At 32.3% G+C, this 24,328-nt stretch overlaps 1 protein-coding gene and 1 long non-coding RNA gene across 2 annotated transcripts; one reads left to right on the top strand and one right to left on the bottom strand.

Moving 5' to 3' along the window:
- Nucleotides 1-1,266: 1,266 nt before the first annotated feature.
- On the bottom strand, nt 1,267-2,130 carry LOC140013349 (uncharacterized). The gene has a single exon (XM_072062609.1). The coding sequence runs from the start codon at nt 2,128-2,130 to the stop codon at nt 1,267-1,269; it is 864 nt and encodes a 287-aa protein (XP_071918710.1).
- A 13,257-nt stretch (nt 2,131-15,387) lies between these two features.
- Nucleotides 15,388-17,992, top strand: LOC113705565 (uncharacterized). Its single transcript, XR_003451906.2, has 4 exons — nt 15,388-15,619; nt 15,924-15,950; nt 16,152-16,188; nt 16,951-17,992. It is a non-coding gene; the product is annotated as an uncharacterized lncRNA (long non-coding RNA).
- Nucleotides 17,993-24,328: the final 6,336 nt, after the last annotated feature.

Here is a 24,328-nt window from a genome sequence, read left to right as displayed (position 1 = left end):
GCACACACAATAACGTCTTCTGCATTCCAGTTTTGAGTAATAAGTACACCAAAGTACATTAAAATTTTCAATCCATAAACTATTCCAGAAATATATCCCACAAAACATCCCACACTACATTCCAGAAATATATCCCACTATACATTCCAGTTTTGATAACAATTTCAAATAGAGTAGACAAAATACATCCCACCAAACAAAAACTGTCTAGACAAACAGTACATGAAATATTCCAGCCCATAAAAATTGCCCAGAAATAGCTTCTTCTGCAATTGAGAAATACCATTGCAGCCCATAATCATAATACTCCATTAAAACAGTCAATAAGTACATTAAAGTGTCCAACACCTGACAAGAACACCTGACAAGAATCCTCCAAATTGCTGAAGCCAACAGCATCCAATCAAAATACATCAAAGTTTCCAGTTTGCAATAATTGATAACAATTCCAAACAGAGTAGACAAAATACATCAGAAACATACATTCCAGTTGTTTGCCACCAACTCTAACGGCAACCACTAATTCCTTAAAACTACACAAAAATGCAATCAACAAACATACAGTCCACTTCAAAAATCAACTTCAACATATTCTTACTTTCTTGGATCTTAGGTTGTATAGAACATCAGCAACAGTAGGACGAAGGGGTCCTTTTGTTGGTGAAGTTGTTCCACTCACAGGCTGCAATTGAAGTAGAAAATATGAATGTTTGATGGAAAAATGCTTCATTAAATCACTTTTGCATTACATGAAATCCAACCTGAGAACATGATTGTCTAGCAGGCACCTTTTTTGCTACACTCGCAATTGTTGGCTGCGTATACTGCTTCCCGAGCCTGCAGCTTTTTTTTTTGAACAGGTGCAGCTTGTTCTTGATTTGGGACTGGTTGCGGGGGTACCATTGGTGAAGGAGCTGATGAATGAAGTTCTGAACTTGATTCAGCTACATTAGTGTCAGGTGCCTATAAAAAAACAAGTTCATTTTAATGTTCAATTAAAATGATTTGGGACAGCAATTAGTCTTAGCCTATGAAATCTGTAAGCTGTGTTACCTTGTAGAATTTAGAGTTGGGATGAATGGCATTCTTGCAGGTCCTTGAATTGTGTCTTGGCTGAAAACATCTCTTGCAAGTTACCACAAGACCCTTTCTGGTTGAGACTTGACCCTTTTTAGGCTCGTCAGCTGCCTTTTGCTCGATCTTTTTGGGTCTGCCAGGCATTCTTCGAACTGCAGAAGGTTTTGGGGGTTGTTTTTCACATCTCACCTAGTACTTATTACTTGGGACAGGTGTGATAGTGTGCTCATGTGTTTTCAAGTAATTTTCTCTACTGTAGCAGGCATGCACATAATCAAGCAAAGGCAATCTACGTGCTCCTATTGCAGCACATGCATGAGCACAAGGATAACCTGTAAGCTGGAAATAGCCACATGTGCAAGTCTTTTCCTTCAGATCCACCACAACAGATTTTCTGGGCCCACAATCAATTTCATATTTGTTCTTGTCATCCCATGTGGGAATACACAGCTTACTGAATTTCAGATTCCTATCAATCTTCTCTGCAATGTTAGGACATATTTTTCCTTGAAATTTCTGCATACCAGTCCTCTTCACTTGAATCCTTTGCATGAGCCTTCTTCGAATCCACTCAATCATCCCGATGACAGGAAGCTCTCTAGCTTCTAAGATATAGTTATTAAATGACTCACAAAGATTGTTCACAAAAATATCACATTTGCTACTTTGTCTAAAATGTGACCTGCTCCATAAAACACTTGGCACTTTTTGTAGCCATTCAGCTGCATCCTTTGAAGCTTTTTCAAGGGAATTCATTGATAATTTCCAGTCCACTTCATTCCCAGCACTTGCTGCTGCCCAGAACAAGTCCTTCAACTCTTTTCCTTTGAACTTCTGTTTGAAATTTTGGTACATATGCCTCAAGCAAAACCTGTGTTCAGAATTTGGAAATAACTCATTCACTGCATGGACCAGTCCTTTTTGTTGATCTGAGATGAATGTCCAGGGTATGTTTTCCATACCAAGTCCCAGATCAGCCATTAGTAGTTCCAGAAACCACTTCCATGAGTCATACCTCTCTACCTCTACCACTGCTACAGCTATTGGAACCATATTGTCATGCCATCTCTACTAATTGCTGACAACAACTGACCACCAAATGCAGATTTCAAAAAATACCCATCAAGACCAATTATTGGTCGACAGCCATCGAGGAACCCCTGTTTGCAAGCATAAAGACAGTAATACAGTCTTTGAAATGTCCCTTATGAACCTTCTTCTGCTGTATCAAGCTTAATATTGACAGTGCTACCAGGATTTGTCTCTCTAATTGTAGCTGCATAACTCCAAAGGTAGTGATATTGCTCTATATCCGTGCCAAGCATCTCATATTTTGCCTTTCTCTTTGCTCTGCGTATCTTGGCAACGGACACGTTAATCATTAGATCTCTTCTAATATCATTCTGAAATCTATTCACGGCACACTGCGGGTCACCTCTTATCTTGTCTTGGTACTTCACGTTCAAATACTTGGCTGTTGCATGCTTGTTGTTGTAATCTCTAGCACAAACATGCTGGCCCTTCAATGATTTAATTTGAAAAGTAGTTTCACCTTGGACTGGTGTTGCACGAATCCTCCAAGAACAACCCTTTGCACACGTCGCAATAATTTTTTTCGAGTAAATTTTTACCCAATCAACCTCATATCCCTCTCTTACCAACCATTCGACCAATACATATCTAAAAACTCTGAAATTGGAAAACTTTTGCCCAACCTTCAACTCAAAATATGGTTTGAGAAACTCCACTTCAGGGTTAAAGTCATGACATTCTTCATGGCCTTCATCATCAGATCTGCACTTGTCCAGCAACTCTTCATCAGAAATTACTGGTTCTTGCCAATCCTCTTCTGGTGTATGTGGTGCTCCTTCTTCTGTTGATCTTTCCTCAGCCTTTTTACTGTTCCCTGCTTCAGCTTGTGATGGGATCTGAGATGGGTGTTGGTCAGTAGCTTGAGATGCAGCTTGAGATGAAATCTGAAATGAGATATGAGGTGAAATTTCTCTAATGCTATCTGACCCTGCAGACTGCTTCTTATTTTTACTGAACTTTTTTTCCTTACTAGTTTCACTTTTGGCAAGGCTCTTGATAGCCACCTTCTCAGGGAAAGAGAACACGTGATAAGGCTTAAAGTGAGTGGAATGTAGTATGGACCCACCCCCTGGTTTACTACTTCTGTTCACATCTTTTTTTACTTGCGAAAATGTCCTCATCCTCTTTTTTTTCCAACCCCTCCTTCAACCATTCAGGCTCATCATCATCATCATCATTAGTGTTATTTGGCTTATTTGGATTGCAATTACTAACCCCATCTTCTTTTTTTTGTACCCCACCATCTCTGCTGTCTATTTTGGTGTTATGTACCTCATCTGCATTTTTATTTGTTGTTGATGCATCCATTGTCGAATTTGGCTCCAACACATTGTCCCTACCATGTTCTAGTGGCTTTTCAAAAGGATCATCCCCACTACAGGCATATATTATCCTTGTTGCCAAACCCCAATGTGCTTTATTCATCAATTTAACATCATCATGGTCCCTAATTGGATGTAGACCACCATCTAAGTCTACTCCTAGAGCACAAAACCAGAAAGTCACTCTAGTTGCATCCTCATCCACTTTTTTAAACATTCTGCAAAGGCTAACTATGCAGATGTGGTTCTCAAGTCTATTTTTAAAGATAGCCATACGGGTTCCTATGTAGTGGAGGGCAGGATATTCTCTAAATTTTTCATCAAAATACATATGTATATCTACTATCTCCTCTGACTTGTCTTCTTCTGTTGAATGTTTCAAGGAATATAATAAATATGCTTTAGTCTCCCAACTACTATGTCTCCATCATTGATATACAGAAAATCAAATAAACATAAAAGCACAAACAGAAAACCAATTTTAATAGCATTCTGGACCACTAAACCAGAGAAGACAGTAACAATTATAGAAAATTTACTTATAATTCTTTGTTAAATATCTTGTTGTAATAACAAGTGACTGAGTTGTACTCAAACACACAAACATACACAAACACACACAAACAGATCCTACTCAACACCCCTAATCAGCAAAAATTTCCCATCACAAATAGAAATTTCAGAAATTATTAGCGTCACCTAGTCAACACCCAAATATCAACAAAAAATCTCAACTTTAAATCCAAACTTGCAGTCCCAAATCAGCAAAAATCTCCCATCAGAAATGGACGTTTCAGAAATTATTTGCATGACTCCTAATTGCAACACCCAAAATTTTAAAAAAAAATCTCGACTTCAAAACCAAAGTCGTAGTCCCAAAACAGCAAAAATCTTCATTTAAAATCCAAAATACCAGTCTCAAAACTCACAAAATCAGGAATTTTCTAAGGTAAACACCCAAATATTGCATATTTGGGTGTAAATAACATCATCAGCCCTCAAAATCTGAGATGGGTAATCCTAAATTGTAAACTAATTATAACATGCATGAACTGATTTTAATTAATTATAACATGAACGAAGTATAACATGCATACCCATTTGCCTTCGATTTTCTGGAATAAATTTTCGTCTCCTTCTATCTTCTTACTTGATTCCGTTTGGTTGGGCTTTACTTCCTCTCTCTCTCTCTCTCTCTTCGTAGGGTTTGAAGGGAAGAAATGAGTCCGCTCAATTGCATTTTGGGTATTATACAAGGGCATTTTGGTCCTTTCATCAGTTCCCGTTAATTTTACCGATTTTCGTCAGTGTTACAATTTAGTTCAAAACACGAGGTGTCACGTTGTATATTTTGAAACCATAGGGGGCTTTTCTGTGTATTAGGCTTACCACAGGGGGCTTTTTTGTTTTTTGCCCTATTTCTCTTCCTTCGCCCTTTCACACTTGAGTGGAAAAAATGAGTGTTCCTATCCCCCTCCTTGAGCCACTGAACTCTAGATTTTTGGTTCTAGAATGTCTCTTCTTCTTCATAAGCCTCATTCAATTGCATTTTCAGCATTTTGTTTCTCCCCATTTTGTCTTGGCAGTCACTGTTTTTGAGTTCCTCCAATTGCTTCTTCACCTTTTCAATGTTCTTCCTAGCATTTCCTTGAAAATTGTTTCTCCACTTGAGGATTGCTATTCTGCAAGTCGCAATTTTCCTATGTACTCTATACAGTCTTGAGCCTGTTTGATCCTCTTCCCAAGCCTTCTTAATCACATGTTCCAGCCCCTCTTTTTTCAACCATCTCCTGTCGAATAAGAACCTTTTTTTTCTTTTTTCTCTTAGAGGGCTGGAGTCCAGTAGGAGCATGCTATGATCTGATCAAAAATTTTCAATATGCTTAACACTAGCTCTATCAAACTGTTGGCTCCAATCACTGCTCCCTAGAGCTCGATCAAGCCTTTGTTTAATTTCCCCTTCTCGAGTCCAATGATTACTCAATGTCCAGGGGTTACCTTCAAATCCCAAATCTATGAGTCCATTTTGATTAATGAAATGCCAAAAGTCCTTGAAAGAGCATTCCTCCCTTCTTCTGCCCCTCACTTCTCCTCATTGGAAGTGATATCATTGAAGTCTCCTGAAATTAGCCACCTTTGTTTCCATAGCACTTTCCTTCTCTCGATTACCTTCCATTGATTCCTCCTAATCTGATCATCAGTACTAGCATAAATTCCTATGAACCACCAGTCCACATTAGTCTCAGTGTCCATAATGTGAACTTCCATAGTAAAAACAGTAGTTAAAACATCTAACACCTTCACCTCATTGGTCCACATTACTGTCATCCCTCCTGATTTGTTCATAGGTTCCACTACCACACTTTCCTCAAACCTCAACTATTTTTGTAGCTTTTCCATGAAATGTTTTCTGTTTTTGGTTTCGCACAAAAAACCATATTTGGCGAGAGGAGGTTGCAAGCCTCCCTCAACTGGGGAATTGTCAAGGGGCTCCCAGCACCTTGACAATTCCACACCATGATTTTTATTTATCCATTGGTGACCATGATGGGCTGGTCACCTCCCTCTTTCCATGGTTTACACAGCTTTCTTGACCTATCTCCAACTTCCCCTTCTTTCCAACTACCTCAACCACATCAACATCCACCATATCTTCATCTACTAACTGAAATTTCCTCTTCCTTGTGTTTTCTTCGATCGTCAGGAGGTTTTGTGTGTCTTTCAAAGGCTTTTTCCTCACAACAGGAGTCTTTAACTGTTTCCTAGTCCTTCTAATATTTTTCTGATTACTTGCCTTCTCCAGAACATGCACTTGTTCCTCTACCTGCATATTCTCAGTTTCCAAGTCATTCAATGGTTGTTCCACAGGTCTCTCCAACAAAATATTCAGATGTCCTATATGAGTCGACCCTTCACCAGCTTCTTTTGCTTGTTCATCTCTCCCTTTCCTAACGCTTATATTCTCCTCCATTCCTGTGACCTTTTCTTTTTCTTTTTCGCTACCTATCAGATGGTTTCCTCCATGTTACTGGTCTTATTAGTTCCATTCTCCTTTTCCTCTTAGTCATTGGTAACAGGTTGCTTTTTTTCCATCAGTGTTCCTCCTCCTGGCATTGGAACCAAATTCCCATCTTTAAAACCCCATCGCTGTTTGTTGGGAGATATGTTTACTGGTTGTCTACCTCCCCTTTCTTTCTGAGGTGACAACTTTCCCCCACCAGCTTTAAGCCATGGCCCAAATTGATTATCCAGATTGCCTCTCTCCACTTGCATGCTGGCTGTACAATTCCTTTCCCCATGCCTTATTTTGCCACAGGCGTAGCAGAAATCTGGGCATCGTTCATACCTAAAGCTTACCCATTTCACATTTCCATCCAATTTGATCGTGGTACCTCTCATTAGAGGTTGTGATATATCTGCCATTACCAACACCTTGATATGCCTTCCCTTCTTACCTTCCCCTTGAGGTTTAATGACCTCCTTTGTTTCCTGAAATACTGAGGCTATCTTCCTCCCCACCTCCTTCGAAAGCCAATGCACTGGGAGGTTCCAGATTTGTATCCATAATGGGGCGATGTTGAAGTCAGCCTTCTCCTCTTAAAAACCTGCAAACCATGGCCTGACCACTAGCAGTTGACTATCAATTATCCATGGCCCTCCATTTGAGATCCTATCTCGATCCTTTGCACTGGGAATGAAGAACTGGAAAGTATTGACTCCCACCTCCACCACCCTCAAGCCTTTAGGGTATCCCCATGCTAGAGTGACAAAGTTTTTTACTCCCACAAAATTTATGATTTTTTCTCCACTTATCTTCCCCACCAGACTTTCTTCACATTCCTTAACACTTGGTCCTACATCTCCCAGATCAATTTATGCTCCTCCCAACTCTTTTGTTGATAGCACAAACTTTTGCAGGATCTCCGCTATTTCCTCAGCCATAGGGCTTCGGTTATGGTACGAGAGAAAGAATATCACTGACCAACGCACCACCAAGTGATGGCCAAGGGTTAGCTCTACCGAACAGGGGTGAGCTACTCAAATCTCTCACACTCGAGGTAAGAAAACTACCACTAAGAAGAAGCAGCTCAAAGGCACGGCTAACAGAAGTTGACTAACCTACTACTGCATCAAGCTTTGAAACCTCTGGAAAGTAAAAGAGAAAACAAAATTTCTTTACCTTTTTTATATTTTCCTTTTTTCCTGCATTTTGAAAGATATGAAAATAGAGTGCTTCCTGATGTCCAGGAGATCCCTTTTTTCCTTCACCAAAATGCAGTTTTTCCTTTTTGTTGAAAGTAGTAGGACTAAACGAATAACAAGAGAACCCAAAGGGCCATAGTAAAAGTTCCTCTCAAAATTACATGCATGACCTGGCTAGATCTGTCTTAAAAAGCTTTAAAGTTACCTGTCTGGGGTTCACGAGCAGGTGAGAGTGGTGCTCCATTCCCTGTACTTTGTTTTTTGGCTCCACCAATCCAAAACTGAGGGTAAGATCTTGTCTCTATCTTTAATGCCTCCTCTTAAAGCTGTCGGAAAGCTTTAAAGTTAATGTAATGTCCTTTGTTGTCTTCCAGGTGAGATTGAGGTTTGGTGAGTTTCCTTGTTTCAGACACAGTATTTCGGAAACCTCCCAATGAGGGAGATTTGCACACTTCCCAAGAGAGAGAAAATGTGAACTCTCACACAGGAGAGGCATGTTTTAGCTTTTGTTCTTGAAGATACTTTATTGGTCCGAAGTAAGCACGAGTATTATGATAAATAGATGCAAATCATGGTTACTAAAATGGGATTAATTTTTATACACGATTAGTGTAAATTTTTTTTATGCAAGCAGATTTAGATGAATGTCATATCATTATCATTCAAATTTTAAATTCACTTTTTGTTCATGTATCATATATTTATTCCTATTAGTGTAAAAAATCTTTACATTGACGGTGCATATAATATTAATCCTACTAAAATCTTTTTAACAAAAGTAAAATGTTATTGGTCTTCAATTGAGTTGAATAATGCGTCGCAACATATTGTAGCATACAGTATTGATGTGGTCAAATTAACAATATGTTACACGAAATGCAAATCAGTGGCAGTTCAAAATGCACATTGCAATTAACCCAATAAAACTACATTTTCAACCCTTTCCGGTTTAATGTTATGGCCACTTCAAGTATATTGGGTCTAGAATTGAGACCCAGCTGAAAATTACTACATAACGTTATGAACAAGAATTCATTGGAAACGTCAATTTGGCATTTGCTTAATAACGTATAGAGATATCTTTTATAGTCATCTTTTGACTTCTATCTAGTAATGCTACAATTCCAAGAACAGCTAATAATATTTTACTGTCTTTCAAACATAATTCTAATAATGAGTATGGGGGAAATTTGGATAAATATTATAAAGAGTAAGAATGGGTATTTTTTACCATATACCAGTTTTGAACTTAAGAATTTTCTTATAAACAATTCATGTGTTAATTCCAAATTCCAGTTTCACTCAATCAATTTTTCATTACTTGGTTACAAAATGGCTACTATAAGAGTCAATTTATCAATTTTCTATAATTAAAACAAATCAAAATTATTTTGACATTAATATATGAACATTTGGACTAATCCCAAATGCATTTTAACATTAGCACACCACATGACTTTTCTAATTACATGAAAGTACAAGAACATAAATAGATGAGTATTTTAACCCATTCACATAATAGATAACTATACCTAGCAATTGGACGGATTGGGCGAGTTGATATTGGATTTTCACTTAAAGGGGTTATATCCAATCCACCCAACTTTAGATTGGATTGACTTTTGGTTCGGTTATATTGGGTCATCTCAAACCCATGATCCAAATATGATCCAACATATTAATTAATACATTGTGATATATAGACTCTCTCTTATATATTTGTACATACAAAAATATTTTTTTCTCGTACATAAACACATTTTCACATAAATATATATATTTTCACACACTCACTTCTTAATCTCCTTGGAAACACATCATAAATAGAATAATATTTTATATTGCTTGTATTGTGAATTTTAGATAATAAATTGTACACTTAAATAGATTAGCTAAAAAATTTGTTTACTTTATACTTATTAATACTACTAATTGATTGAAACTTATTTTTACCACAACTTATTTAACATTTTTACTATTCATATATACTTTATTGTAAGTTGTAATATTCTATGTACATGAATACCAATTAGGATGTTGAGCAATTCAATAAAATTTCCATAAAAAATGGTAGATATTTGCCGAATTTGGTAAAGGTGAGGGGTAGCTGCTGGCTGTTAACGTAAGAGGCAAAAAAGGGACACCTTTGTGGACGACGGTGGAATAATCAGCATATTACTACATTTGAAGTTAAGCAATTATGGAAAAAGTAAATAGAAGCTTCATAATTTCATACATGTACAACACAACTCCTTCGTTTATCAATGGTTATCCTAAGTGGTATCGGTTTGATATGTATCTTCAATTTCTGGAAACTTATAATATGTTATTCTAGCAAATCTTGATCAATGAACCTACAAAAGCCTACAAATTTTATCTATTATAATCATTCCATTATTTCTTTCTATTCCTGAGCATTTTAATTTTCAAATAAAAAAGTCTCACTATTAAATTCATTCTTTGCCGAACATCTAGCAAATATGCAAAGAGGGAGTTTATCTTAAACTTTATTGAATTGCATGAAATTTATTAGGAATTATTAAAAATGAAATAAAACAAGTTAGAAAAAAGCAAAAGAATGCAATCAGAACAAATTTAAAACTCTATTTTAAGTACACAAAATATTGATAAACAGAAGCAAGTAACAATCGGAGAACAACGACAAAAAAAAAAAAGAAAAAGAAAAAAAGGGAGGAAAACAGTATACTCTTAAAAGGCATAATAAATCATATATATATAATAAAGTCGTATTCTCATTCTTATCGCTTTATGCTTTCTCTTTCCTATGTGGCTTAACAACAGGGCAAGTGGTTTCAACACGTTCTATAAAATAACCTACGCTTTTCCATCTATCTCTTCTTTTGCCTTTGTTCATTTATTCCATGATTTCCACATTTTTTCAAAAAAAAAAAAAAAAAAAACCTGTGCTCCATATGGAGCTTATCTCTCTCTTTTTACAAGCACGAAATCAATTATCAATATCTATCTAAATTAAATTTCAAATATAAAACCGTCCTTATCATCCATGTATGACTTATAAAACCGTCTTTAGCATTCTATTCTATATTCACGGCCAATTATCATTCTATCATAATCATATATTTGCGGCCGCATGCTCCTCTTTTGGTTTGTGAACTTCTAGGTATAACAACAAGGTATGACCCGTATAATTTCTTTAGCATGCACGCTTTTAGTAAAATTATTTTTTATTAACATCTTTTTATATTCTTATTAATATCTCTTTATATCCTTATCAATACTTATTTCCTACCCAAAGTTATGTACTTTAAGCAATTTAAATTAAGATAAAACTATTTTTAATATTCTTATCAATATCTTTTTATATCCTTATCAATTCTTAGTTCCTTCCCAAAGTTACGTACTTTTAGCAACTTAAATTAAGATAAAACTACTTTTAATATTCTTATCAATATCTCTTTATATGCTTACCAATTCTTATGCCTACATATAGCTTCTTTATATGGTTAGGTATTTCCAGTGCAAGCGATTGGCACATTAAAGCATCGATTTTGGGCTTCCACTCTTCTTGATTATCGGGTAAATTTTCTTTTGATACATATTTTTCTTTTTTAAAACGACATATTCATCTTCAATTGTAAGAATTTAGTAATATATCTTGAATTTTGTATGTTTTGCTTTTATTTTCTATTTATTTTCTATCTTGAATTTTGTTTTCTATTAGTAATAATATTTTCATCGTAAGTTTTCATATAGAAACATGTTAGATGCTTCCACCGAATTTGACAACATTCATATGCTATACGATGCATGTTAGATATTTGTTAATTTGCCTTTGTTTCGTTTGTCCAAGGTACTAGGCTTGTAGCTGGTGCTGTGGGATCCTTGCTCAACGCATACTCCAAGAGTTGAATTTGTTATTTTCTTCAGCCTTTTTTTCCCAACCACATGTAAGTCTGTTAGTTACTTTAGTTGAACTATCTATTCTATATTTTTCACTACTGTTAAACATTCATATTATAAGTATTTAGCTTATGCCTCTTGAGTGATCATGAACTGAGAGGAGCAAATTTATTTTCGTTCCTTTTGCAAAGACAAAATGTCTACTAAATTTTTATCTTGAATTGTGAATGATCATGGGTTTTGTTGTCCAGAATTGTAAATAAAATTTGTAATTACAATCTGGAATAGTTTCATCTTGAATTGTTCAATTTTATTGAAGTAAATGCTATTGTTGATTATGTCCCATGTTGTTCTTAAATTTTTAATAATCAATTGACGAAGATATTTCTTCAGAAATTGAACTATGTTTTCTATGTCTTCCATTGTTGTAAAATATTCATATTATAAGCATTTGACCTACGGCTCTTCAGTGATCATGAACTGAAATGGGAAAATTTATTTTGGTTCCTTTTGCGAAATTTATGTATGCTGGTGTTCAAGGGTCAACGCAACAAGATTTTCGTGGGCATAATATATAATCAACTAAGTTTACAAATACAATTTAATATAAAAGTATTACCTATTTTAATACATCAAATACCATAAATAGTCTGGCTAATTAAATGTACAATATTTTATTTTAGTATGAGGAGGTAGATTTAATATACTATTTTACTTTCTTAATCTATAATCTTTATGTATTGTCTTACACAACTTTGAATGTGATAAATCATTTATGTTTTTATACTAAGTTGTCTTGCTTTGCTATCATGTAGTGATAATGGAAAATCAATAAATATTGATTTGCACGGATAAATGGAGGAGAATGTTCAAACAGAAGACAAACAGAAGAAAAATGAAAAAAAGTTTCTGAAGAATAGAATATTATTTAATACTATTTACTGCACTTTTTATTTCTTTCAAGTTTTTGAATGTTATGGTATTGTCGAATGTTATTTTTTCCATTTTTGAATTATTATTCACTGAATTAGATTTTCACATTTATATGATAAGAATACTTTATGTTATGATGCGCACATAGTAATATACTTAAGAAAGGTTATAATAAAATATACATTAAGTTTGTATTTCATATCAGCATTTTTATAAAATTGACTAAATAGTTTATTATTTTTTAAGATTCCCGTTCAATGAACGGGTACAAAACTAGTTATTATAGATATTGAGCAAGTTTAATTACTGTTGTAAAAGTAAAATAAGTATGAATTTTTATTTCAAGTTTCTTTTTTCTTTTAAATAAAAATTTAAAAAAATTGATTGAAAACATATATATATATATATATATATATATGAGAATTTTGAATACAAATTGATCAATGAATTGTTAACACATGTTAAAATGCAAGTGGTTGGGTATATGTGTATTAAATCTTGTACTTATTGTTTTGAATTATTTTTGAATAAGTTGGGTATTGAGTGTCTAAATAAAAAACCCAACCCGCCCAATAAATAAGTTAGGTTATTCTAACCCAATCCAACAAAACCCATAACCCAACTGACCCAATCCGTCATTTGAAATTAATAGATAGGTTGAGCGGGTTGTTGGATTTTGGGCATTTTTGCTAGCCCTATAGATAACCCCTATTCCTTCCCCACTTCTTAAATCTTACCCCTCCCTTAAATCTCACTCTTTCCTTACTGGAAAAAAAAAAAAAAAATAGATAACCCTTTTGTGTTATAGATATTAGTCTAACAATAGATGGTTCAAAATGTTAAAGAGGCCTGAGAGCAATTAAAGTACAATATGTTACTGATAATTTCCCAACTCTTGCAAAGGTACAACTCCTGTAATGCCAAAGTACAAACCTTCAAAGCTTTTTCCCCCAACACGAAGTAAACAACGGGTCCATTTGGATTGGTGTTTTTGAGCCTGTTTTTGAAAAACTGTTTTTCACATTCCAAATGCTACAGTAAATGTGTATTTCAAAAACAACTTCAAAAACACCATATCCAAACAATATATCAAAAACAACTCCAAATATATTTCAATTATGCATATTTAACTTGTATATTTTAATAAGTATATTTCAATTTGTATATTTTAATTATGTATTTTAATACGTATATTTCAATTATATTTTAATATATTTTAATTATATATTTTAATATGTATATTTCAATTATGTATTTTAATATGTATATTCAATTATGTATATTATATATATATTATATTAATATAAATATATTTATTTCAATTATGTATAATATTATATATATTATGTCAATTGAAATAAATATTATATATTTATATAAATACATTTATTTATATATAAATTTATAAATATATTTATGCAATTTTGTTTTATAATATATATTAATATGTATATTTCAATTATGTATATTATATATAAATTATATTAATATTAATGTATATTATATATATTATACATTTCTAATATTATATATTTATACATACATATCATAAATATTTTATTTTATTTAAAATATATTTTTATATATTTATAATATATTTACATAAATATTATATGTTATATATAATATAATATATAATATATTATACATTTATATAAATGTACATTTATACATAATATATAAATATTTATGTATATTTATAATATACATTTATATTATATATTATATATAATATAACACATTTATAATACATTTATACATTTATATTAATATACATAATATTAATTTTACATTTATACATAATATTAATACATGTATACATTTATATTAATTATATTAATACATTTCAACATAATATTAAAACATATTTATAATATATTAATGTATACATTTATATAATATTCATTTATAATTTATACATTTTTAATAATATACACTTATACATTTAAATATACATTTATATTATGTATTATATATAATATAATACATTTATACATTTATATTAATATACATAATATTAATTTTACATTTATACATAATATTAATACATATATACATTTATATTAATTATATAAATACATTTCTACATAATATTAATATATATTTATAATATATTAATTTATACATTTATAATAATATACACTTATAATTTATAATATATTTATAATATTCATTTATAATTTATACATTTATAATAATTAATAATATACACTTATACATTTATAAATATATATATATTATGTATTATATAGAATATAATACATTTATATATTTTTATATGAATATATAAATATATTTATTTATAAATGTCTATAAATGTATTATAAATGCATAAATGTATATTTATATAAAAATATAAAAATTATAATATTCTAAAAATACTCAAAAATATGTTTCAAAAATACCTCTAAAAATAATCCAAAAAAATCTACAGTAAAAGTTTTTCATATAGTTTTTGAAAAACAACCCCAAAAACAACTAATCCAAACGGACTTGTTTTTCAAATTCGAAATGCTACAGTGGTGTTTTTGAAAAACAACCCAAAAAACAGCTAATCCAAACGGAGCCCTAGTCTATGCAGGAATGGGGAGGTTTTCAATTGGGTTCTGATTGCTGATGTGGCGGGCTTCCATTGGCGGATTGATGGTCGTCTGCTTCGTGTGAATTCGCTCGCGTGAATTGGTCGCCCAGCCGATTGTTTCTTTTTTTCTTTGTTTTGCTTGGAAGTCTGCAGCTAAATTCTGGTCCCACGTGGCTTTGGTTGGCTTTGCTTTGTTTCTTTTGGTTTTTTTTGGCCCCCAACCTCATTACTCGGGGACTATTTGGAAAGTAATACGAGAGTTGCTGCTGCTTATGCCATCTGTTGTCCTGCTGCTTCCATTAGAAATCGACAGCTCACCTATCTACTCTTATCAATCGAGTGGCTCGAGGAGTCCTATGAGGCTATGACCACTTCCTTTCTTTTTTCTTCTCTGGTCAGAACTGCTCCTCTTCCATTCTCCACCGATAATTCTCTCAAAACTCTTCTCGTTAGAACCAAGAAGAAGAGGTGAATAAAGTAAAATGATGAAGAGAAAGCTCAATTATGCACTTCCGTAGATGCTATCATGGTATTTTTTTCAAATGTTTATTTTTCAGTTTATTATTGTGGGTTTTTTTTTCCCCTTGTTCAGCTCCTTATTTTCTTGTCATCATCAGCAATAATTTGTCCTTTGTATATCTCTTTTCCCGCAAAACCAATAACCAAACATTCGGATTTTACAATTGTACAAAACTTTGTGCCTAAAATATTGACTATATTTTTCTTATACCGTTCTTTGTTAGTTTTCCTTTTCGAGTGTTACACCCTTGGTGTTTTTATCTATTTGATTTAATTTTGCTCATTTTTTTGGATTATTCTGCCTTGGATTCCAGAGTTGAGAGTTTCAACGAAATGTAAAGGTATGGATTCTTTGGTTCTTTTTCAAATGTTAATGTCTATATTTCTTTCCGAGTCCTTTTAAGTTTTTATGTTAAGTTGATGATATTTTCCCCGGCCTCTTATTCGCAGTTACTATGGATCCTTATTTTGGGTTGCTTCTAACGGTTCTTTGATTTTTTATTTTTTTTTTTGGATGTTTGATGCATGAACTTGCTTTGCAGGAGATTCTATTATATTGGTTGTGTTGTTTCTTCTAAGGTATCTTCTTATCCTTTTGGTTTCAAAATGCTATACTCCATTAGGTTACAGTCCTTATATTTAGAATGCTTGCAGTTTTCTGTCTATCTCTATTGATAGAAGTTATTATTTTTCACCCGTTGAAATGTTTAAATTTGGTAGATAGAGTAGCTGAGGTTCTGGTTAATTATTCGATTAATTGCATTATTTTCAGTGCTCAGTCTAGAGAAATTTTTAATAAATTGGTGATATTGATAGTAGGTGGATATAATGAGTGGTAGTAGTGCTGATGTGTTATGTTTATTGTGGTAATTCACTGATAAGCATTCAGTTAATTGAGTTTTTCTTCAAGGAAGGTAGGAGAGAGCGAAGAATGTTAATTTGGGAGGTGGGATGGAAGAATTTTTTTTTTTAAACAAGAGCAAAATGTCTTATGCAATAAAAAATGTTTATGTTTAATTATTCTTAAAGCTATATCCATGTATCATTTCTGTTTCTTTCATAACGAAAAAATAGAACAAGTGTTTCGAACATGAACGTTACATAATGGTCCTTAATTTAAATGGTTTTAGTTTTTCTAGGTAAAAAGACGCTTGCCCAAGAATAAGACGTCTCAGCTACTAGATTCTGAGCACATTTTAGAATTGGGGAAGTGAATTGTCATTTTGCTTAAAAACCTTAAATAACCTTTTATATTTCTGCATCTGTATAAGAAATGGTTTTGTTTTTGTTTTCAAGTTGTGTTTTTGCTCGACTAACCTATTTAATATTATTCTTTTTTAGGTTAATTGAAGTGGACCGTGATGAAGCTTGAAGCATTGGTGATGGTAATTCTGCTAGAAGCTTTAAGATTTATTTACGCCACTCAAAATGGGTTCGAATCGAACAGCAAGAGGTAACATGTTTAGATTTGATTGTTTAATCTAAGATATATAATTTTGTCAACATACACAGTGAAAGCAGATTTTTCCTTTCTTTCAAGCACATTCATAAATAGCTAAATGTGAAAAATCTTCTTCATGTAGTTCATTTTTTTCTTTTCTTTCACATTTTCTGAATTCGTTGTCTCACGCTTTGCCAGTCAATTTCTTGATATTCAAGGCATACATGGCATAGAAGATTATTAACCATGTGGCTGAAATTGTTGGAGACAAATAAAATGCCTAAATGGCAATTTGTTTGGATAGAGTATGCAATCATAGTGGTTTGTTTTAATAAGTTCTCATTTGATGGGATTATCATGGGATGTAGGATAATGCTCGACTGCCATCAGCAGATTCTGATAATAATTTTGCTTTGATGAAAATCTAAATTCTTTTCCCTTTCCCTTTTTTCTGGTTTTGTCAGCTGTTTTTTTTTTTTTAATGAATTTTAACTGTTCCTTTTTCCCCTGGGATTTTTTTTTTCTGGTTCTCCGTAATTGCTTTCTACATTTATTTCATATATGTTTTAACTTTTCAATTCCCCAGACTAGAAACTTGCACAATGTTCTCTGGAAGTTCTTTTTCTTCTTGTATCTGACTTGATCAGAACTAAGGATTACAGGCGAAGTTTAGTCTCTTAGTTTCATTGGAGTATTGTTGATTGCATGTTGATATTGGAGTATTTTGTGGCGAAAATCTTCTGGCAGAAGAAGTTATTTGAGAATTTGAGGTGTCCAAAAAGCACTACGAAACAAGAGTATAGTTAGCTGTTCAAAGTATAGGTAATAGAGTACTTTTGGATCAATGTAACTTTTATTGTATATCTTGTTTCCTTCAAACATGATTGAAATTTACATTACTAATGTACTTTTGGATCAATATAACTTTAGTTCTATGTCTTATTTCCTTTGGACAAGATTGAAATTTACATTCATAGAGCCAATTTCAATGTGACTTTTCTGTTATTTATTTTGTTATTTATCTTTCATTATACACTACTGGGCATCATCGAGCAGACTCTACAATTAAACACCGCGCATAGCGCGGTGATCCTCTCCTAGTTTTCTATAATGTACACAAAACTCACAGACTGTATAATATGAAACTACCATTTCAAGAATTGATGGACAGAACGAATAGCTGAGCCTTATAATATCTTGGCACTCAATTAATTCAATCACTTCTACCCTGGAACATAGCAAATTTTGGTCATCTGAGCAGCAATTCGACTAGAGGTGTCAAAATGGGTGATTTGGGCGGGTTTGGGTTGGGTAAAATAGGTAATGCGTATAAGTGAGTCAACTCATTTAACCCATTTAATTAGATGGGTATAAATGGGTAAGTCAAAAAATGAATTGGGTAACCCAATTATCCATTTATAACTCATTTATTTTAACTTTTTGCAAACTCATTTAAATTCATTTTTGCAAACTAAGTTATCAATTTATACCACTCTTTGTACCCATGATTAGTTTTAAATATTTACTTATAATGTTCAATAAACTTAATTACCAATTTTTTTCATTTATACTCTATGTCACAAAATTACCTATTATTTAATAATTGAATAATACGAATATAAAAATTTGAATTAAGTACTATAAAAATTAATATAAAAACTTAATCCAAAAATTTTGAACCCCTAACATTTTTTTCATATATAAATTTAAAATTTCATTTTATAAAGATAAGAAAATAGGCTAAAATTTATCATAAATTGGTAATGCTAAAAAATGAGCAAGTTAACAAACTAAGAAAAAATAAAATAATAAGATAAAACCAACAAATAATAATAATAATAATAATAATGTTAACATCATGACAAAATGAAAAATTTGAAAAAAAAAAGGTAAGGGAAAAGAAGAGACTTGGGGGGAAGAGAATTTTAAATGGGTTAATTGGGTTTGATGGGTTACCCAATAATACCCATTTATTAAATGGGTATTATTGGGTAACCCATTTATACTCATATATAAAAATTTAAGATACCCATATCCATCTATTCATAGGCAGGTATGGGTAAATCTAGTTAAATGGGTTGATTTGCCACCTCTAAATTCGACTAGCCTTAGAACAAGAACATTGCCAAAACTTTTCATAGTATGTGAACTTGCAAAGTTTGATTTTATTTTTAAGCTCTTCCCGTGATGGAGAAAATTTGATTTTGTAAAAGTTAACTGGTGCCCAAATGTTTTCTATACCATTTCATTTGGTACAATCGTGCACTTGCATTTGATCCGTTATGCACCTATTCAACACACATACACGTTGTTATAAGCAAACCAAAAAAAAAAAAAAGGACAACTGATTTGTAGAAATTGAAGCTTTGGTTATCACCCCAACAAAAAAAGGGTCATTGGACAGGCTACCTCTTCATAACCAATAATTCAACTGATTTTAAGTTGAGAAGACTTTAGAGTAACATTGAGGCCTCAAAAATCAGAAATCATAGTTTCAAATTCCTCATTTCCATCCTTTTCTTACTTAGAGAGAGCCATTGTTTTAAGCATCCAAAAGGAAACTAGTTGATATGAATGCGAGAAACCTTAAGTTTGATAGCTCTGAGCAAAGGGGAAGGGCCGGAGCAAAGATTTTTGAAGGATGAAGAAAAAATTTAGAGGTCCTTATTTAGGCCTCGTTTGGGGCTGCAGTACTTTTGATAAAAAAATATACTTTTAGGTAATAAAAGTACTTTTAAAGTGTTTGATAAACATCATGCCATAAAATTAGGAGTAGAGTTTTTGGTATTAAAAACACTTTTAGCAAAAATTCAAATTTGGTGCTTTTAAAGTAACTTTTGTGATTTTAAAAAAATATCAAATTTAATCATTTATCCTATATTATGAACCAAATAAAGGGATAAACGCTTTTAAAAATTTTTAAATTATATATTATCTAATATAATAAATATTTATTAAATTATATTTCCAAATAATATATTTAAAAACACTTAAGTTGTTAATAAGTATTTTTATTAAAAACTCAAATATTGACGGCACTGATTGCATCAATTTTTACGAATGGGCTGATATGAATGTGAGCCTACGAGGCCAATCATTGGTTAGGCCTATAGGCCCAAACATGCTAACTGGGCTATAATAATTTCTAATACTGAATCCCTTTCTCATAATAAAGCAACCTAATTCATTAGTCCGGTGTAGAATAGGTTCGTTTGAGGTGTGCATTTTAAAAGTTTGGAGTGGTTTTAAAGGGTTTCTGTAGACAAAAAAGTTGTGTGAAAAAACTTATCTATTAAAAACTTCTAAAGAAGAAGGGTCCCAAGCAGATCCATGGATTGAGGAATAGGAAAATTTACATTTTTTTGGGGTTGAATAATAACCAATCTAAATCTAATTTAGGTGGAGAAGGTGAATATCAATATATCTAAACTTAAGTATATAATACAAAAAATTTTAAAATTGTTGCAAGGAAAAATGTTTAAAATTTTAAAGAACATTTATAGAAAATATTGAATATTCTGTAAGAGTGAAATTGAATTTTCTAAAAATTAGGGGCAATTGCCCCTCCTGATCCCTAGGTCCATCTTGGTAGAAGCTCTTGCTTCTTTGAAGGGAATATCTACCCAGTGAAGTTGGCTCGACAGAACTTGTTCATGTTATTTAGAAGCTTCTTTTTCTGAACTAAGAATAGGCCTCAGAGCAGCTATTTGTCTCTAGTAATATTATTGGATGTTATTTTAGAAGCTCGTATTCGAATTACTCTGTCAAAATTAGGCATCTTTGTAAGAGCTACCATAATCACGTGCAACTAATGATTATTTTGTGTAATGCAAACAAATCTCATAGATTGCACAATATGAAATTACCGTTTGCTAGTGCAGGTTGGTTCAATTATTAAGGACATACAAAAGGTTATGTATTCAAATTTCGCTGCTAATATGAGAATTATGTTGATAAGCAGTTAATTAGTAAGAATATATCACTTTTTTATAAAAGCTTATGTGTTCGAATCTCGGTACTAATATGAATATTATGTTGATAAGCAGTTTGTAAGAATTCATGTAAGTGACTTACGATCTTGACTCTATACCCTGGATGCATAATAACGAGTAGAATCGAATTAACTCAAACTTTTATTTTAAAAAAAAATGAACAAACTTTTATTTCAAAAAAAAATGAAACTATCATTTCAAGCATGATGAACATAAAGTAAGTTGAGTGAGCGTGCAGATAGTGGAGCCTTTATCTTGGCACTCAACCGATTGAATCACCTCTACCCAGGAGCCATAGCAAAGTTTGGTTACCGGAGCACCTATCCGACAAGCCTTAGAGCAAGAACATTGTCAGAATCTTTCTTTCAGCGTAGGTGAACCTCCGTTTGGATTAGCCTATTTTTAAAAAATAAAATTTTCAAATATAATGCTATAATAATACACAAATAAAAATAATTTAAAACTATTTTATTCATACAATATATCAAATATTTTTTAAAAAAATCTATAGTAAAAATTTTTCATATACACTGCTACAGTAAAATATTTCAAAAATATTTCAAAAAACAGCTGATCCAAATGAATTTCTTTCCCTGACGGAGAGAATTTGATTTTGCAATGTTAGCTGGTGCTTTAATGTTACTTATAGCAGTTTGGGACAACTACAAACTTACATTTGATTCAATATGAGCCTAACAAACGTATACTTTTGTTTATATACATACATACATATACATATATATATACACACAATATATACATATATATATATGTGTGTGTGTGTGTCCGCACACGCGCACATACTTTCCGACCATGCACTTTATAACTTTTTCGGCCTGCGCCTTTATCAAGTAGTACGGCAAGAGATCAAAATAAATGCATATTCTCGTTTATCATCTGATTTTCTTATTCTAAACTGCACAAGGAAAACATGTAAAGCCAAAAGTGACATGGACGGAAGAACCTTCTTCCCTCATGGGTTATTAATTTAGCCTAGATAGAATCCCGGCAGTCGCCACTGTAAATTGGGGCTTTGGTTATCACAAAAAAGAAAAAAAAAGAAAAAGGGTCAATGGAGGCCTAGAGTATGTATCTTTTCATAACCAATTATTCAACTGATTTTAAGTTGAGAAAACTTTGCTCTAGTGATTAATATTAAGCCCTAAAAAATTAGAAGTGAACAATTTCAAATTCCGCCTTTCCACCATTTCCCTGCTTAGAGAGAGGCCTTGTTTTAAGCATTCAAAAGGAAACCATAGATCAATTGTTAGAATCAATTGATTTCGAGAAATAATGCTAGCTGGTATGTTTGGATAGTGCAGTGCATTATTTACCAAAATTCATTTGCTTATATCATCAACATATTTGTCAACTATTTTTATCTCATATATATCATATCAAAAACGTGCTACAGTATGTTTTTTCAAAAAATTATCTCAAATAATCTACTATCCAAAAATGTGTTACAGTATTTTTTATAAAATCAGAATTGTGAAAAATTAAATGTTAAGCATTTCCATCCTTATTGAGGGAGCTACGCCATATTAAAAATTCTATGTATGTCCATTATAATTGAAACTTTAAAGTTCAATTTAGGTGAATTTTTTATTTAAAAAAAAAGGGTTCTCCAATTTGGTGTATAAGGACGGCTGATTAACATATGTGCCCGGTGTTATCTTTGTCAACAAAAGAGTATCCAATTCAAAGGAGGATGATGATTGTACAATTCCACTAGAAAAACCTTATAACTCTGATAGAAGAGACCCCTAAAAGATATCATTGTCGGAGGATATCAACATGAGCAGAATGCCAAAGATATGAAAACCACTATGTTATAAACCTTGTGGAGGTTTCTGAAATTATCCCTTAATTATAGAGAGCTGGGAAATACTTTTATCTAACCCAACAGTCAAAGCTTTGACTTATCAGTTATCAGACTCCTATTGGATTGGATGCTTCTGGGGAGGATCTGGGAGAGTGGGACCATGCTACTTGCACGCTTCTATGGGACCTTGTGCTTCAAAGTGTAGACCATGACATGTTATATTGTTATATGCACGTAACAATTTTGACTAAAACAAAAACAAAGAAAGTAGTTTTACTCCATTGTTGGACTATATCCCATGGGGTGATTATCTATATATTTTTCCTGATTCTATTCTACTCATCATTTAACAATACTTGAAGAATCTCAAGTTTCTATTAATTATGCAAAATATATTAAAAAGCCAACATAGTTTAGAAGCCTTTTTTTTTTTTCTCGGTATAAACCACAGTATGTGTATTCGTTTTACAGTTTGTAATTAATTTTATTCGAGTTGGATCAGATCCCTTCTACGGGGAAACTATTCCAACATTGTCCTTTCTTTCCATTCTCATGGATTTCGAATTCGAAATCTCGTGATTGAGGGATGGAAGCCCTTTCCACTTGAACCAACATCCATAGTTTACAAACAAGCTCTATCAATTTCAATCAATAAGAATACCGGATAATCTTGAGAAAACTAGTAAGAAGGAGGGCAAACTGACACATTGCTAAGTTCTCTTAGATGTAAATTGCAATTGCATTGTTCACCTTCTACAAGAAAACGCAATTATATTCACTGATTAATTGGTTACTTGTCATATTGTATGCAGAGGAGCAATTTGTTCAAATTACAATTCATATTACTTCAAGGGATCTTCATAATTTCCTAAAAAAAACACTTTATGCACCTTTGGAAGTTCGACGGGCAAAAATATAAAAGAAAAAAAATTTCAATAACGGAAATAGAACTTTAACCTAACCTGCAAAAAAAAAAAAGAAGAAGCTCTTACATAGTGTTCTTCATATCAGGTGCAATGAATTCCCCTCGAAATAACGGATGGAAAGTGACAGAATTATAAAGAAGTGGACATCTAGATGATGAACGCATTCATAAATTTTTTTTAAAAAATTGGTTTACTTACAAAATGAGATTTTGAAATAATTTGATTAAAAAAAGTGCACTTTATTATCCGTGATAAAATGATTAAAATGAAAATCGCAAAGTACAAGTTTTAAATCCTGGCCAATAACCACCCTATGAAACAGCTAATATTACATTATCTAATTACAAATAAATAAATGTCGTGAAGAATATTGAATAGAAAAAAAAAGGAGGCAAGGTTTGGTAGATCAGTCCATTTTTAGCCGTCAAACACATACAAACCAGTAATAGCAAATAAAATAGACAAGTTACGTTTGCGTATCAAATTGCATTATTTGCATTTTACTATGATGTAAACAAATTCTCAAGCCATTGTT

Source organism: Coffea arabica, chromosome 8c (assembly GCF_036785885.1).
Source record: "Coffea arabica cultivar ET-39 chromosome 8c, Coffea Arabica ET-39 HiFi, whole genome shotgun sequence".
In the NCBI taxonomy this organism is placed as follows: domain Eukaryota; kingdom Viridiplantae; phylum Streptophyta; class Magnoliopsida; order Gentianales; family Rubiaceae; genus Coffea; species Coffea arabica.
The sequence above is the reverse complement of the archived record's forward strand: the minus strand, read 5'-3'. Positions and strand labels throughout refer to the sequence as shown.